The 16,522-nt window shown below is 48.5% G+C and overlaps 2 protein-coding genes across 6 annotated transcripts in view; both read right to left on the bottom strand.

The window, feature by feature from the left end:
* The window catches only part of LOC308575068 (unconventional myosin-Ie-like), a 56,125-nt gene extending 53,670 nt beyond the window's left edge, over positions 1–2,455 (bottom strand). The window contains exon 1 of one of the 2 annotated variants that reach the window (XM_081173500.1): positions 2,139–2,455. In XM_081173500.1, the coding sequence (XP_081029626.1) occupies positions 2,139–2,141 (3 nt within the window). In that variant the 5' untranslated portion in view covers positions 2,142–2,455. The remainder of the gene's footprint in view (positions 1–2,138) is intronic. The other variant, XM_081173498.1, reaches the window with a different exon arrangement.
* A 3,308-nt stretch (positions 2,456–5,763) lies between these two features.
* PI4KB (phosphatidylinositol 4-kinase beta) overlaps positions 5,764–16,522 on the bottom strand; it is a 52,076-nt gene continuing 41,317 nt past the window's right edge. For 2 of the 4 annotated variants that reach the window (XM_081173519.1, XM_081173520.1), the window contains 5 exons: positions 16,235–16,500; positions 14,280–14,412; positions 12,301–12,421; positions 11,275–11,349; positions 5,764–9,705 (listed from right to left, as the gene is read on the bottom strand). In XM_081173519.1, the coding sequence (XP_081029645.1) occupies positions 9,524–9,705; positions 11,275–11,349; positions 12,301–12,421; positions 14,280–14,412; positions 16,235–16,500 (777 nt within the window). In that variant the 3' untranslated portion in view covers positions 5,764–9,523. The remainder of the gene's footprint in view (positions 9,706–11,274; positions 11,350–12,300; positions 12,422–14,279; positions 14,413–16,234; positions 16,501–16,522) is intronic. The other 2 variants (XM_081173521.1, XM_081173522.1) reach the window with 1 other exon arrangement.

The following is a 16,522-nucleotide window of genomic DNA, read 5'->3' as shown; positions in this document are numbered from 1 at the left end:
AAGCGAACACAACCTGCGACTGCGCATCTACGCATGCGCGGGTCGTGATTCACCGCTTCTGTGCATGCGTGTGACGTCATTTTGACTGTCTGCGCATGTGCGAGTGGCAAAACCCAGAAGTAATGCGTTCCGTTACTTCCAGGTCACCGCGGAGCGCCACCCAAAAGCACTCAACCTGAAGCATATTCAACCTGAGGTGTGACTGTAAAGCAGTTCCCTCTGTTCCTGTTTAAATCAGTCCTTTCTTCAGAACAATGAGGACTAGCCTCTCGCTTTATTTTTAGGGAAATGACTGCAACTCAATGGTAGATCAGGTTCAACGACAAGCATTTCCCTAGGAAAGACCCCTGTCAGAAACTCAGGAGATCAGCTGCCAGCCATTGTAAGTAACACTGATTTTGCATGGACCAATCATAGGATTGTAGAGTTGGGAGGGATCCCAAGGGATCTAGTCCAACCCCATGCAATTCAAGAATCAGTGATCTGATTCAGTCAAAGGCAGCACTCTGTGGAATACATACTCTCATATGCCGGGGTTCTGGAAGCTTTGAAACATTATTATTATTTCAGCAACAACTATGTAGATAGGCAGTTATTGGGTTATAGGGGTGTGGGTTAAGTTATTAAGCGGAGGGGTGACGGGTTAAGCATTCACAACTTTGTTCTAAAAAGCCGCCACCAAAAATAAACAGCGATTTACCAGGAACGGGGCTCAGAAAACAGGAACTCTTCCTGGTAAATAGGGGAAACTGGAGGGCAGAAGTATGCCAGCCATCAATTTGATGGGCAGTTCACTAGCCCACAAGAAAAGCCAGGAGGGATAGGGTCTTTTCTGGATTATCACCTCTCTCGGGCTGTTTCTAAAACTGCAAGAGGGAAACTTCCCGCCCCAGTGCCAACTGCTCCGATAGGAAACCTAAAGCCTTCTTCAGCTATTTCTGATCTGAAGTTTCTCTAAGCTGCAATTCGGAAGGTGATTCAGCCTCAGTTTAAGGAAGCCCCCGGGGAAAGAGGAAGATGATTAGGCCAACTAAAATGTGACAAAAGAACAAGTTTTTTATTTTAAGGTTCTGGAGAACTCTTCATTCTGAGCCCGGCTTCGGCTGGGGAGGGCGGGATATAAATAAAAAATTATTATTATTATTATTCATTAATGAAAGCACATTTTCCTACTCTTAAAAATCCAAGGAAATGTAGCTCGTAAAGGATGCTGGGAACTATAGAGCAGTAAGGAGTAAAGTATATTTCCCAGGATTATTTCACTCTCTCTCTCTGTGCTAGCTTTAAATGTATGGTATAAACGCAGCGCAAAAATATCGACTGAAGGATATGCCATGGAGCCTGAATTTGTTGGGAAAATCTAAAGACAGACCTTGAGACAGAAGGCATTCCAATGAAATTTAAGCACCTATCAATTAAAATTATATCAAAAGTGCATCCGGGGGACTTGAAAGCAGTTGCCTCCATACTGTTTGAAAAATTGTCCCCTCTCTTAAATTGCAAAGATTATTTCCATTTCCAAACAATACCTTTTTGAAACAATAGAAACATTTCCCCCCAACAGCTAAGATCTACCGTCAATGATTTGAATAAGAATACACATTCTTATTTAGGAGTAAACTCCACTGAATGTAGTGGGACTCGCTTCTGTGTAGACAGTACATAGGATTGTGCTGTAAAATATAACTGCATTCGTTCCACGCCGGCTGTGATTTTTAAAGAACCCCAATTCTGAGGGTCACCTGTTGCTAAATCGGAGGCTAAATCGAAATCGGCCCATTTCAACTTTCTTTCTAGAAGTGTCCCTAACTAAGATCTACTGTCAAGATGCACATTAATTTAATTCAGGCGCGCATTTTAGGACCGGAACGTCCTGCGAACAAGTTGAACATGAGAATCGGGGCCTATTTTTTTTTAATAGGGAGGCGAGAAAGAAAATTAAAAGAAGTTCAGGATTTGCTGCGGAAAGAGAGGAAAAAGAAACTTGATCCGACTTTTTCGGGGGGGGGCTGGAGGGAAATTGGCTGGGCGCTCAACTTGACCCAACGAAAGGAGGAGGGAGGAAAACGAGGAAGGGGGGGGGGTTGGAAAGGCAGAAGATCCAGAATCTGTTTCTAAGGAAAAGCGAAAACACTCACCATGGTGGGATCTGGTCTGCAAGATCTTCACCCGCGCAGGCAATTCCTGATTCTTACTGGGACTTGCAGGTGGCGCCCATCAGAAACTCACCGCGGCGGCGTTGCAAACTCCTTTTGCCAGGCGCAGGGAAAGTTCTCCTCGGGAGTTGGGGGCACTTTCTCCCCAGCAAAGCGAAAGTGCTCCCAAAGTGGATGGGCTGGAGGAGGGGGAGGGGAGGAAAGAGAGCGAGCGAAATCAACTGCTCCCTTCAAAACATTCCTGACCTGATCGCCCTCTTCCTCTGCAAGATGGGTTGGGCCAGGAGAAGGAGGAGGAGGAGGAAGGCAGGAAGGCAGGCAGGCAGAGACAGGTAAGCTGTGAAATCGAGGTTTGCTTTTTTTTTTTTTTGCAAGGCTGGCTAAGGGGTGGAGTGGTTGAAGTTTTGCATTGAAATGGCAAGGAAAGGTGGTGGTGGTGGTGAGTTTCGCAGGCGCCCCCTGGTGGAGCAGAAAGGCGAAGGCGCGCAGCTGCGGGCGAGGCGCTTATGCAAGGCTGCCCTCTCCTGGGCAAAAGGTGAATCGCAGCGGCGGGTTAGGAGACTCAAAAAAGGTAATTATGTGAACTTTGAAATAATGGAAGGCGGGGAGGGCACGCAGTCCTGTGAACGTTTAACTGCATGGGGCTTTTGTTTTGTTTTCTGATACACCAAAAAAGGAAAAAAACAGAACAAAAATACAAATAAAAACAGTGATAATCATTTAATTACAAATCAATAAAGCAAAAATTGGCCCTTGGACTATAGACCCGACCTCCCGCCTATTCCTTAAAGGGACCCCTGACCATCAGGTCCAGTCGTGACCGACTCTGGGGTTGCGGCGCTCATCTCGCTTTATTGGCCAAGGGAGCCAGTGTCCAGCTTCCGGGTCATGTGGCCAGCATGACTAAGCCGCTTCTGGTGAACCAGAGCAGTGCATGGAAATGCCGTTTACCTTCCTGCCGGAGCGGTACCTATTTATCTACTTGCACTTTGATGTTCTTTCAAACTGCTAGGTTGGCAGGAGCTGGGACCGAGCAACGGGAGCTCACCCCGTCGCGGGGATTCGAACCACCAACCTTCTGATCAGCAGGTCCTAGGCTCTGTGGTTTAACCCACAGCGCCACCTGCGTCCCTATTCCTTATTTCAATTATATATTATTTGTTGCCAGTACACTCTTTTTTCTTAAATTAACTAATTACTGGTTTATCTTAGGTCTCATATCTTTCTTAAAGCTACTACTGAAATTATTCGTGCTGCGACAGAGTTTAAACTGCTGTAATTGTTTTTCAAATAAACTTTGAAAACTTCCCATTTTGAGACGAATTCCTGTTTTGGTTTGTTCTTTATTCTTTCTGATAAACTGTCTAACTCCGCATAATCTGTTAGCTTTTGGATCCATTCATTAATTTCATCACTCTTCCATTTTGTAGCGATAAGAACTCTTGCTGCCACTGTAGCGTATAAAAGATACCTTTCATTTTTTGCGGGATATCCGAATCTGTAGTCCCCAGAAGATAAGCTTCTGGTTTCCTCTTAAAGGAAATCTTTATCATTTTTTGTAATTCTAAGTGGACACTCGCCCAAAATGCCTGGATTTTCTTACATAGCCACCGCATGTGATAGAAAGTGCCCGATTTGTCTCCACACCTCCAGAAGTTGCTTGGAACACTTTTGTACATCTTCACGACAGTTTCCAAGGTGTTAGATACCATCAATGTTGCATTTTTAGAAAATTCTCTCTTAAGACATCCATGGGATTATTTTGATGCATCAATGTTAGTCCAGGTCACTGGCTCCGCCACAATCCCAGCCGGCAACTTTCTATGTTCCTATTTAAATATTCAGTATATCCCTAGACTCCCCATCAGACTAAGGCAGGGGTCAGCAAACTTTTTCAGCAGGGGGCCAGACTATATTTTGGGGGTAAAAGTGAATGAATTCCTGTGCCCCACAAATAACCCAGAAATGCATTTTAAATAAAAGGGCACATTCTACTCATGTAAAAAACCACTGATTCCCAGACTGTCTGTGGGCCAGATTTAGAAAGCGATTGGGCCGGATCCGGCCCCCCTGGCCTTAGTTTGCCTACTCCTGGAATAAGGCAATGACATTGCTGCATGTGTGGATCTTGAGAGAATGTGGAAGAATTGCTGGGAAATTGTGTTTGCCTTCCACAGACCTCACCAGGTTCCAGATACCCTGAAAAGGGTTAAGCCCACACTGTTGGCAGTCAAGGTCAGGACAGCTTTTAGGAGGATCTCTTCCTTCATCGCATCAGACATTTCACCTTTTTGAATAAGTGTTAATTACGTCAGCATGGCTGACTTTGTGTCCCAAGCACTGATGGATGCACAGGAGAATATATTTTCCCTGGCAGTGTGTGGGAGATGTTGTGTGGTGTGCTGGAGGGCAAACACATCACAGCACAAGTACTTTTCCCCCCATATGAGCAATGGCATCATTTCCCAGAGCCCCATGGCAAAGGATGGACCCCCTACTTGCTCTAGGAAGGGAATGAGGTGATATCATGGCTTTCAAGTTTGTCTGGTACTGATTAGCTCAGAGGAAGTCAGGAAAAGAGGGGAAAGAACCAAACGCAAAGGCTAGATATATCTTTCCTTTTCTTTGATGGAGTTCCTACTTCATAAGTAGCAGCTTAAATAGATGCACGTCTTTGCAAAGGGGTCAGCATTTCTTGATTGAAATGCCAAAGGCTGTGGTTTAGTTCAATGCAGTTAAATGGAGGACTAACATTTTTGCGGCAGCCATGTTTTTCAGGGCTGCAGTTTTAAGTTACAGTGCGACGGCAAGAGTTCAGCTGGATGAACAACTTTGATGTTTGGAAGGGATAGGCCCCTAGATTGGGATGGCTAACCTGTGCTGCACAGACTGTATCCAGCCCCACAAAAAGTGTTTTTGGCCTCCCCAAGAACCCCACCTATCTATTTATGTTTTTAAAATTAATGACTGCCCTCTCTCCAGTTAAAAAAGTATGGCTTTACCAAATGACAAAATAAAGTCTGCAGATGGAAGGCAAATGGCTGAGCCATTCATTTAAAAGCAGTACAAAACACCAAGCCTTCCTTTCCCTCTCCAATCCGGCCAGGACCTTCTTGGCTCATTCCTCCGACATTTTCGTAAGGCTACGCTCTGAGACTTTGACCACTTGACCGCTACACTCTGCTTTCTGGGGCCCTCCTGCAATCCCCTTTAGATGCCCATGGCAAGACTCTGCCAGCCGCTCGCCCCTTTTAGAAGAGGGTCGATTCTGCTCTTAAAACCCACGGGAAATCTCCCAGAGCGTGGAGCGATGGAGAACCACCACAGGCACTTCAGAATCAGTGACCGCACCTGCTTCTCCCTTTTGGTGACATCAGGGCAGCTCAGCCAATCGCCACCAGAGCCACTATCACTAGCACCGCAGCCACGGAATTACCTCCCCGCAAACACACCCTTTGTTCACAAAGATTGTATTCATCCCCCAAAGAAATGAGACAGAGGTCAACAACTTCTCTGCAAATATTCGGCTTGCATTTTTTTTCTTCTTCTTCTTTACATATGTATATATATATTTATAAAAAAGGACATTTTTATTAGAAATGTTAAGTTCATTTCATAGATTTTTATTTTGGAGTTTTGGCCCATCCTTACCAACTAGGGAAAGAAAGAATGAAGGAAGGAAAAGAAAAAGAAAAACGCACGCACACACACACAAAATGGTCATGCACAAACATTTTGGAAGCCATCAGCAACTCTCCTGAAAATGGGGGAGGACTTTTAACGGGGCTGGTGGGGCGCGCATGTGTAAAATGAAACCTGTAACGCATTTTAAGAGAGACTGCTTGCTTCCTCGCTTGTTAATGGCTTACCCTCTTCCTACAGCTCTCCCCCACTTTTGTAGGGTTGGTGTTATGAACAGTGATAAGCCTCTCGACCCTTGCTGGCAGAGAAGCCTGTCTCATTTGCTGACAGCCCAGTTCAGCCATAATTCAGACCTGTGACTTCCTGCTACCTGCCCTAAAAGACCTCGTTCAGATCATTCAAATCAAGAGGGTGCTGGGAGAAACAGCCACCTATTTGGGATCTCAATAAACTGGTTCACGCAAGCACCCGTTAGCCACTGGGTGCCCGGAAGTCTCCTGGTGACTGTAGTAGTGACTGCTTTTGACAGCTGCTCCCGACCCACTTGCTATCCGTTTCCCTGCATGCTCGTCGCATTCTCTGTTGCTGCAGGAAGTCATCCACGAGGCTCCGAAAAAGGCGCTGCACGCAGCAGGCACCGTCACAGAAAGAGAGCAGGAAGCAAAGCTGCTACAGTCATTCGGAGGCTTCCAGGCACAGAAAAGGCGCGGCGGCTCGTAAGTTCCTCGCGGGAACACACACAAGGGGAAGAGGGATTTATGTAGCCGTTGTTACGACAAAACACTGCTAAATTTCTCCCTCCTTTAAAACCGTGCTTTTCACAAAGGCATTCATAACACATCACTTTTCTACCAGATTCAGTCAACGCTGCCCAAAACCTGTACGATTATAAGGTTAGGAGGGTACCAAAAAATAATAATTCCTCCCCATTTCTGCTTTTGCGTGTGGATGCAGGTTTTTAAAAAGGTGCACACTTCCTTGCCCTGTCTCTCTCCCCCCCCGGTGTTCTCCCCCTTCCAGACAGTGGCTGAGGATGACTGTGAAGCCCCCTACCTAAAAAAAGGGGTTATCTAACAAGAAGGAACTGACAGATGCGACAGATGAAAGCAGACAGCACCCACCGTGAAAGAATCTTTTTGAGATTGTGTTTCTTGTTACCTTAGTTCAGATTTTAAAAATGGGGGGGGGGGGGCGAGAGAATGACAAGCTGCTCTGCTGCGAAGACCACCAAAAACTTTGTAAACAGAAGGTGTAAATAGAATTTGCCACTGGGGGGAGGAATTCACACACAAACACACACCTGAGCATGGGCTTATTGGGGTGGGGGAAGAGACTTGTTAAATCACCCGCCCCTTGCAGACCTGATGCTGCCATCTCCCCCCGCCCCTGTCCAGATGTTTCTGAACAGATGCCTGCGATAACGCAGTTTGCTGCATCAAGACTGACACCTCCCCCCCCGCCCACCCCCCTTTAATCTTTTTTTTTTTAAATTAAAAAAAAGGGCTAGGTGAACCTGCACATTTAAAAACAGCGCACACATTTTTTATACAGAGAAAAGGAATGTCTGCTACCACCTCTTTGCATTTTATGCAGCAATTTCCAAGCTCCGTTCCACTCAATATAGGGTCTCTTGTAAAAAATAAAAAATATTTCTTTGCTCTTTTCTTTTTTTAAGTACGGCATGATTTTAAGTGCTATGTACACACACTTGGTATAGCATGGGGAAATCATATGCGGGAAAGGAGATTTGGGGGAAGAGGCCAGCCAAAAGTTTGGACAGGGAAGGAAAAGCAAAAAAAAACCAACACAAAAACCTCACGCAATGAGGTATCGGACACACAAATGCACGCCCCCCACATTCACATGGCATTGCCTCCCCCCCAAAAAACCAGAATTTCATATTTGAATACATGGAAATGTGTTCGCTTTCCTCCCGCAACAGAACCACGTAACTTTTCTTTTTTTAAAGGGGGAAGGGGGCAAAGGACAGCTCCACCCTACACACACACACACACGTTTCTAAAATTCATATTGCAAAAAAAACACATTCATGTCTCCAGGGAGCTGTGTCCCATTTGCAACACCTCCCAGGCTCAATGATGGCCGCTTTCGAAGAGGTGCCAGATCCCAGCGTGTTTGCGATCGCGAGAGATGGAGGAGAAGGCACTAAGACCCAGAGGACTGGGCAGGAGGGCAAAACTCGGCTCGGCCAAAGAAGGGAACGCTGACCCTTGGGAACCCTAGAGGCGTGGGGCTCCCTGGGAGCAGGCCCCGTCTCGGCTGCACTATGCTGGGAGCTGTAAACTGGGGCAACTTGTTAAAGAGGGGGGAAAGAGGGAGGAGAGAAGAAGATACTTGGGGGAGAGGAATACTCTAGATGGCTATGAGAGAGAGAGAGAGAGAGAGAGAGAGAGAGAGAGAGAGAGAGAGAGAGAGAGAGATTGGCTGCCCAGTGGGAAATAAGTGAACTAAATACACCCAGGAAGAAAAGAAATGTTTTCGTTCTCTAAGGAGGTTGTGGCAGGACGTAAAGCGGCAAGAGGTTTTCTGCAGCAGTGCTAAGGAGATTTCAACGCAACACGAACTAAGGGAACAGTTAAAAAAAGCTCTGCAACTAGTATTGCCAAATGCTCAGCAGATGCTTCCCATGCCATGGATGGTGTAAGAAAATATATATATATATATTGAAAGTAGAAAGAGGTGCAAGACAGAACTCCCACTGTGGGGACAGGGTGGTGGTGGTGGCAAAGGCTGAGTGCTCTCCCGCCCCACCGGCAGCCAATTCCCACCCCCAAAACTGTGCTCTAGACGAGAAGCGGTGTGGAATCATGAAAACACCGGCCTTTGTGCAACTCGCAAACGGTGGCGCCTTTGCATGAAACTTGTGCAGGAAATAATACAGGGGTTTGGTGATGGCGGGGAGTTTAATTGTCTCGACAGAAACGCACACGCACACCAACGGAAAGAAACATGCATGGGTTGGGAAGTGGGGTGGAAGGGGAGGGGGACATTTGAGAAGTGAGGAAGAAAAGGGGGTCTTGGAAACGGGAGGCTCAGAAATGCATGATTTCCCGGAGCTGTTGCAAAGGTCCATCTCTCTCTCTCTCTCCATTCCCCATTCACCCCCAAAAAACCCCATCCAACCCACTCCTGTTCTTCCCTGGGCCCATAAAACATTTGCGGGATTGTTGCGAGAGAGTGACAGTTCAGAGGACAAAGACGAGGTATAATACTGAAATAAATGATTTTCGAGTTTCGGGGGCCGGGGAAGAGGAAGGATGGCGACGATGAGGACAAGGGCAAAACATGGTTCTTCTTCGTGTGTGACTTTCTGACGTCCAGAGAACAAAGGCTCCGTCCTTTCGCTCGTTGCTTTTCTTGGGGGAAGAAAAGCAAAGATCTCAAGGTTTTCTTTCCTACATGATCCTTCAAAATTTCGCATGGGAAGAGAGTAAAGCGTCTCTGGCTTAGTTCGAGAGGTCCTTCTCCCCCACTCCGAAGCCCCCAACCTACACCCCGGCCCCCATCAGTGTCTAAAAGAATCCGGCAAAAAGGGGCGCTGCGTTCGAGAGACGCCTCGGGAGGAAGGCAGCTCCTCGGTTCCTTCCCTACTTCCGCCATCCAGCTCCCTCCGGCAAGGACTTTGTGAGGGTCTCTGGCTGTGGTGGGGGTAGATGGGGGGGCCGGGTGGTTTCGCCGGCATGTCTGGGGAGCGCGGCAGGCGGTCACATGATGCCGTTGGTGAGGTACTGGAAGCCGTCGTAGAGCTTGGTGGTGATGGAGCGCATGCTGCCGTCCACCATCTGCTCGATCAAGAGCTGGAGCTGCTCCTCTGTCATGTTCATGTGGAATCGCTCCTTCAGGTTGCGGATGGTGCTGGAGCCGTGGAAACAGGGCAGCTGGGAGCCTGCGGAGAGAGAGAGAGGGGAGAGTCAGCGCCTTCTGGAGCCCCAAGTTGGCCCAAGGAGCGTGGCGCCACTGCGGAGAGGACACGATCCAGCTCTCCTCTGTCTGCCGGGAAGGCTGGGAAGTGTTTGTCTTATTTAATCTCGCAAGGTTTACGCACTGCCTGAACCCTCCAAGCGCTTTACAAAGAGAACGAAATGATAAAATTGCAGGTGTCCCCGCCCCCTTACGCAGGGAATACGTTCCGAGCCCCTCACGCACAGGAATCTCAACAAAGACTCAATGAATGGTCGAGTTGGGAGGGGCCCCAGAGAGCATCCAGTCCAACCCCCGGGAGAATAGACAGAGTGGCTCAGGCATCCCAGCCAGATGGATGGCACAGAAATAATGATAAAATTATTATTATTATTACTCCATGATGGCGACTGCAACCACAGCTCACCATATTTTTCTCTCTATAAGACGCACCAGACCATAAGACGTGCCTAATTTTTGGAGGAGGAAAACAAGGGGAAAAAAATCTGAATCCCAGAAGCCAGAACAGCAAGAGGGATCGCTGCGCAGTGAAAGCAGCAATCCCTCTTGCTGTTCTGGCTTCTGGGATAGCTGCGCAGCCTACATTTGCTCCATAAGACGCACACACATTTCCCCTTACTTTTTAGGAGAGAAAAAGTGAGTCTTATAGAGCGAAAAATACGGTAAGCTGTTGTTTAGCACCTAGCACAGGCATCTCCAACCTTCGGGCCCTCCAGATGTTTTGGACTACAATTCCCATCATCCCTGACCCCTGGTCCTGTTAGCTAGGGATCATGGGAGTTGTAGGACAACTGGAGGGCCGCAGGTTGGGGGTGCCTGACCTAGCATATATATCTGAGTTTCTATATCTGAGTATTGTTATGATGGGGGGGGGCAACATGATTGCCTCCCACTGTGTCCACCCATAAAGGGTGGCGCCACCACTATGAAGGCCCCTCTATAGCCACCATTCGACTCGATGGCGTGGGTTACTGCCTGGAAAGCGAAGGCTGTGTCGTGGGCTTTAAAACTGGCTCATTCATGGTAAATGCCAAACAATACCCCGCAGAACTATGCAAAACAGGCACTCTCGCGACCCTGCTCTTCTGCCCAATTGCAGCCCATTTTTCGTAGAGGGGGGCGGGAAGGCTGTACCGGCGGTGCCCTTTTTTGGAAGCCTTGAACTGCCTTGCTCCAACAGGCCACTGAAATCTTCTGGGGAAGGGGTAAGCTTTTAAAAAAGGGGGAGAAACACCCTGCGGGAATTACGCCATTCACGGAGGATAAAAGCACCAACAGCTGCTGTTTGCAGTAGGTAGCTAAAGGGAAGCCCGAAAGCTCAGGAGCAGTCTTCCTCCACATGCCAGGTGCTGCAGAGGTCGGGTATAAATAAAGGGGCTGGCCGTCACTGTCTCTGGGAACTACTTCCAGAGAGGGGTGCCAGCCTCTTGCGGCAAAAAGAACACCAGACCAGGCGGACCTGATCAAGCAAGGCAGTTGTGTTACTTTCTTATGGACTAGCAACTTATCCGAATACGCTGCTCTCGACACTCACTGATGACCTGAGCTACTGCGGGGGCATGACTCTCCTGCGTTTCGCCCAAGCAAGACTGGCAACCTGCAGGACAAACTGATAACAAGCGCTCTGGTTACTTTTTTAAGAGAAACAGAAAAAGCCCTGTCCTTTCTAAAAGGCCTGTGCCTCCTTTAGGCCGCTGATTAAAGCGGCTTACAAGTTTCCTTGCACTTCTGTCAAGAGGGCGCCTGTGTTACGGGGTTATTTAGGACCACGTGACCGGGTGGCGGGCTCAACAGCTAAGGCGGCTCTTTGAAATCAGACGACAACCTGAGTTTGTGTGTGCGCTGGGAGAAAACCACCCAGGTGGGTTTGGAGACCGGTGTTCCCAGAACCCTTTGCAGCGTCCCAGCAATCCTGGGGCTGGCCGTGCAGGTGCCCCTTTGTGGATGGGTGGACCGGGAGCCTCTCATATGTGGTGGAAGAGACACTCTACTGGCTTGGGGCGGGACTGTTTGTGACCTGGCGGCCTGGCCTGAAACCCCAGAAATGACTGGCAGAATCAGAGATCAGGGAGAAGAGGTGGTGGAAGAAGACTGGAAGAAATTTAAAGACTACTTGCAGAAATACTGTAAAATTAATGAATGTTAAAGGGATGTTGGATTGAAAATAAGCGGTTTTGGTAAAAAGATTAACAAGAATATGTGAATACGGATTGACAATGGTTTAAAATATATAGTTTTAATAGGTTAAGATATTGAGTAAAGATAAATGATAGAGGGTAAGGATTTGCTGAATTAACTATGTGAACTGGAATACAAAAAAGGGTGGTGTGAGGAGGTCAGGAAACAAGTAAATGAAATATAAGACATGAAAATATTGATTTCTTTTTTAATTTTTTCTTATTTGTGTTTTGTTTTTGTATTTTTGTATCTCTTTTTCTTTTATTATTATTTTTTATTTTTGATCTTGTAACCTTTTATTGTCTGTAAAATTCCAATAAATATCATAAAAAAAAATGAAACCCCAAAGCTGCCCAGGTACCCCCAAACCCACAAAAGCTACCTTGTTGCATTATCTCCACAATCTGGACGACTTTATCCATGTGCTTCCGAGCGGCGATGAGGCCTTGCAGCATCAGCATCTTGTAATAGTTGAACATGTCGCCATCCAAGCCTCCCATGACCTGAAAGGGGGCAAGGGGGAAGGAGGAAAGTTCAAGATGGGCGTCCAAAGAAGGGCTGGAGGAACAGGGAGGAGATTGCAGAGATCTCCCTAAGGACTGGGAGGCTTAAAGCTTTCATGCATGCAAAAAACTGGCAAACCCTAGAAATATTCTGTTGGGAGCCGCCCAGAGTGGCTGGGGTATAAATAATAAATTATTATTATTGTTAATAATAATAGCTGTCAGGGAACTGCCATCGGCTCAGAGACAAGAGATGGAGGGGCAGTTGTGTTACAGGGAGCCTCCGAAAATCTTGCGAAGTAGTTCCTCTTCCGGGGAGGAGGAAAGCCCCACCTCCAGTGGAGAAGAGGTGCAAAGACCAGAGGATGCTAGGGAGAGCCTTAACATTGCACCTGAGCAAGCCGGAGAGGGGGGAGGCATGCCCTTGCCGTCGCCCATTCTGCGCAGTAGTCTTCGGCGCAGGGAGGGGTGGAAAAGGCTGGGGGTGACATGACTTTTATGCTGGGGGAGGTACAAAAACCGACCACTCCTGGATTCTGCTAGCGATTGAGCCAGACATGAACTTATGACGCTCTTCACTGTAAATAGGTAAAGGGTAAAGGGACGCCTGACCATTAGGTCCAGTCGTGGCCGACTCTGGGGTTTGCGGCACTCATCTCGCTTTATTGGCCAAGGGAGACGGCGCACAGCTTCCGGGTCATGTGGCCAGCATGACTAAGCCGCTTCTGGTGAACCGGAGCAGCGCACGGAAACGCCGTTTACCTTCCCGCCGGAGCGGTACCTATTTATCTACTTGCACTTTGAGGTGCTTTTGAGCTGCTAGGGTGGCAGGAGCAGGGACCGAGCAACAGGAGCTCACCCCATCGCGGGGATTCGAACCGCCGACCTTCTGATCGGCAAGTCCTAGGCTCTGTGGTTCAACCCACAGCGCCACCCGCGTCCCTTCACTGTAAATAGTTTGCGTCAAAATAAAGCCTGCAAAAGGCAGGTCGGAGTCCTGCCTGCTTGCTCTCGAGCAACCGCAATAGGACCCCACAAATAGCACTAGAAGAGTCTGCTGGATCAGGCCCACTAGTCCAGCAGCCTATCCTCACAGTGGCCGACCAGATGCCCGTGCGAATCCTGCAAGCAGGACATGAGCCAAGGGCAACTCTCCCTTCCTACCGTTTCTAGCAAATGGGGTTCAGAAGCATCAGGCATAGAATCCTAGAGTTGGGAGAGACCCCAAGGGCCATCGAGTCCCACCCCCTGCCAAGCAGGAAACACCATCAGAGCACTCCTGACATATGGTTGTCAAGCCTCTGCTTAAAGACCTCCAAAGGAGGAGACTCCACCACACTCCTTGGCAGCAAATTCCACTGTCAAACAGCTCTTACTGTCAGGAAGTTCTTCCTAATGTTTAGGTGGAATCTTCTTTCTTGTAGTTTGGATCCATTGCTCCGTGTCCGCTTCTCTGGAGCAGCAGAAAACAACCTTTCTCCCTCCTCTATGTGACATCCTTTTATATATTTGAACATGGCTATCATATCACCCCTTAACCTCCTCTTCTCCGGGCTAGCAGCCATCGATAGCCCTCTCCTCCATGAGGAGATTCATTTCTTTCAATGGGATTGCTTCAGCAAAAGGCTGCCTGCGCCTGAGACAGCGTGTGGGTTGACCAACCTCCTCGGCTTCAAAGGAGCATAAATAAGAAATGCGCCTTAACTAGACCTCTTGGCCACAGGCTGCTTCTTCCTGTCCTCCCTGCCCCTTCTTTAGAATATTCAAAAACTGCTTGATCCAAGAAACTTCTCGCAAAGAACTGCAGACAAAAAACAAGGCAGGAGTTCTCTCTCCCTTCCACCCACTGCCAACTTACATCGACAAACTCAGAGGTGAGTTTGAAGGCTGATGTCTCAAAGCCGAGATTCCGGGGTGAGCTGGAGAGGATGAACCCAAAATCTATGTGGATTATGTGTCCGTCTGCATCCAGCAAGATATTGCCATTGTGCCTTTTTGGGGGGGGTGTGTTGCAGGGTGGGAGGAGAAGGGACAGGAAAAAAACATTATTTATTGCATTCATATCTTGCCATTTTCTACAAGCAGCTCAAGGAGGAGTACGTGATTTTCCTCCTCCTTCTTTGGAAAAGGTCAACTATCTACCGCATGGCTTTTTGTAAATTTTCCAAACGCTTTCCCCATCTCGCAGATTACGTGGCAGCAAAGCAGGACCCAGGCAACTGCCCGGAGCGGACGTGATTCAGGGAGCACCAGATTTATTGTGACCATCCTTTCCTGGGAGGAGGAAAACCATGAAGGTAGGGACACCCACATTGTTCTACGGGACCGCCTCTCCTGGTATTCCCCACGAAGGACCTTAAGGTCCACAAATAACAACATTTTGGAGGTCCCAAGTCGCAAGGTGGTTAGATTGGTCTCAACTAGGGCCAGGGCCTTTTCAGTACTGGCCCCGACTTGGTGGAACGCTCTGTCACAAGAGACTAGGGCCCTGCGGAACTTGACATCTTTCCTCAGGGCCTGCAAGACAGAGGTGTTCTGCCTGGCCTTTGGTTTGGACTCCGTCTGACCCTTATGTTTCCGATTTATGGGCTACTATTAAAATGAGGCTGCATTTTAAATTGTATTTTAACAAACTGGTTTTTTGTTTGTTTGTTTGTTCCCCCCCATTATGTTTTATTGTAATTTTATTGGTGTTAGCCACCCTGAGCCTGGCTCTGGCTGGGGAGGGCGGGGTATAAATAAAAAGTTATTATTATTATTATTATGCCTGAACCCACTTCTGGCACCCAGGTAGAAGGCAGCTTTACTGAGCGGGTTCGTGGGCTTTTACGTCTGTTGTGAGTTGGCCCACCCTAGTTGAGGTCCAGGGTACAGGGGGATATTTAACTTACCCCAGTGGTGCCACCCACTGGGCCTGATGGGATTCCCTAGGGGGTCACTAAGAGGCAAGGGGCTGGCGCTGGAGCTGTCAATGATCCTCAGACTTCAAAAAGCCGAGATCGCTGGATGGAGTTCATCCACTATGCTGAATTCACTAAGCTAAATAATTTCAACTGGGCTTTGAATGAATGTGCAATTAATCATTGCCATTTTGACTTTTATTGTGCTGTTACCTTCCTTAGTGGGTTGTGCAAACCGCTATTCCAAACCATGTTTCTTATAGGGCAGGGTAGGCTGCACTGGGGGATGCGGGCGGCGCTGTGGGTTAAACCATAGAGCCTAAGACTTGCCGATCGTCAGGTCGGCAGTTCGAATCCCCGCGGCGGGGTGCGCTCCCGTTGCTTGGTCCCAGCGCCTGCCAACCTAGCAGTTCGAAAGCACCCTCGGGTGCAAGTAGATAAATAGGGACCGCTTACTAGCGAGAAGGTAAATGGTGTTTCCGTGTGTTGCGCTGGCTCGCCAGATGCAGCTTGTCACGCTGGCCACGTGACCCGGAAGTGTCTTCGGACAGCGCTGCCTGAGATGGGCGCGCAACCCCAGAGTCGGACACGACTGGCCCGTCCGGGCAGGGGTACCTTTACCTAGGGTGCACTCGGGGTGAATTTCTGGAACTGAAAGGTTGGCGCTGCCTGAAAAGGTTTGGGAACCATTGGCGTTTAACTTGAGGGATTGTGGAGACTAATTAGGCTCTAGGCTTAATTGTCAGAAAGTGGCTTTCCCCTTTCTTTCCATCTCCATCCCCTGTCACTGATGCACTATGGGGCTGCTCCCTCTTGCTCTGAAACTGGCAGCAGCGAGGCTTCTCTCTGCAATGTGCTGAGCGCTCCTTCTCTGCCCACTGCCTCCCCCCAGCTTCCCCCAGCGCCCCCTCACCTGTCTTTGACTTGCAGCAGGTAGCAGACCAGGCAGTAGCCAGCACAGCTCTGCACGAAGTTGCGCTGGGCGGTCAGGAAGGCCTCGGTGGTGTAGTTCCCATGCTCCTGCAGGAAGTAGTCCAGCAGGGAGAGCTGCGACTGCTTCTTGACCTGGTGGATGGAGACAGCGTTGACCACCGGCTCGATCATGCCACTGTCGGCAGAGATGACGAGGATTTTGTATGGCTTGATCCACAGGGGGACGCGCTCCTGCTCCCAGATGGACTGGAGGAGGAAAGAAAACAAA

Source organism: Podarcis bocagei (assembly GCF_964188305.1).
Source record: "Podarcis bocagei genome assembly, chromosome: 16".
NCBI classification, from domain to species: domain Eukaryota; kingdom Metazoa; phylum Chordata; class Lepidosauria; order Squamata; family Lacertidae; genus Podarcis; species Podarcis bocagei.
The sequence above is the reverse complement of the archived record's forward strand: the minus strand, read 5'-3'. Positions and strand labels throughout refer to the sequence as shown.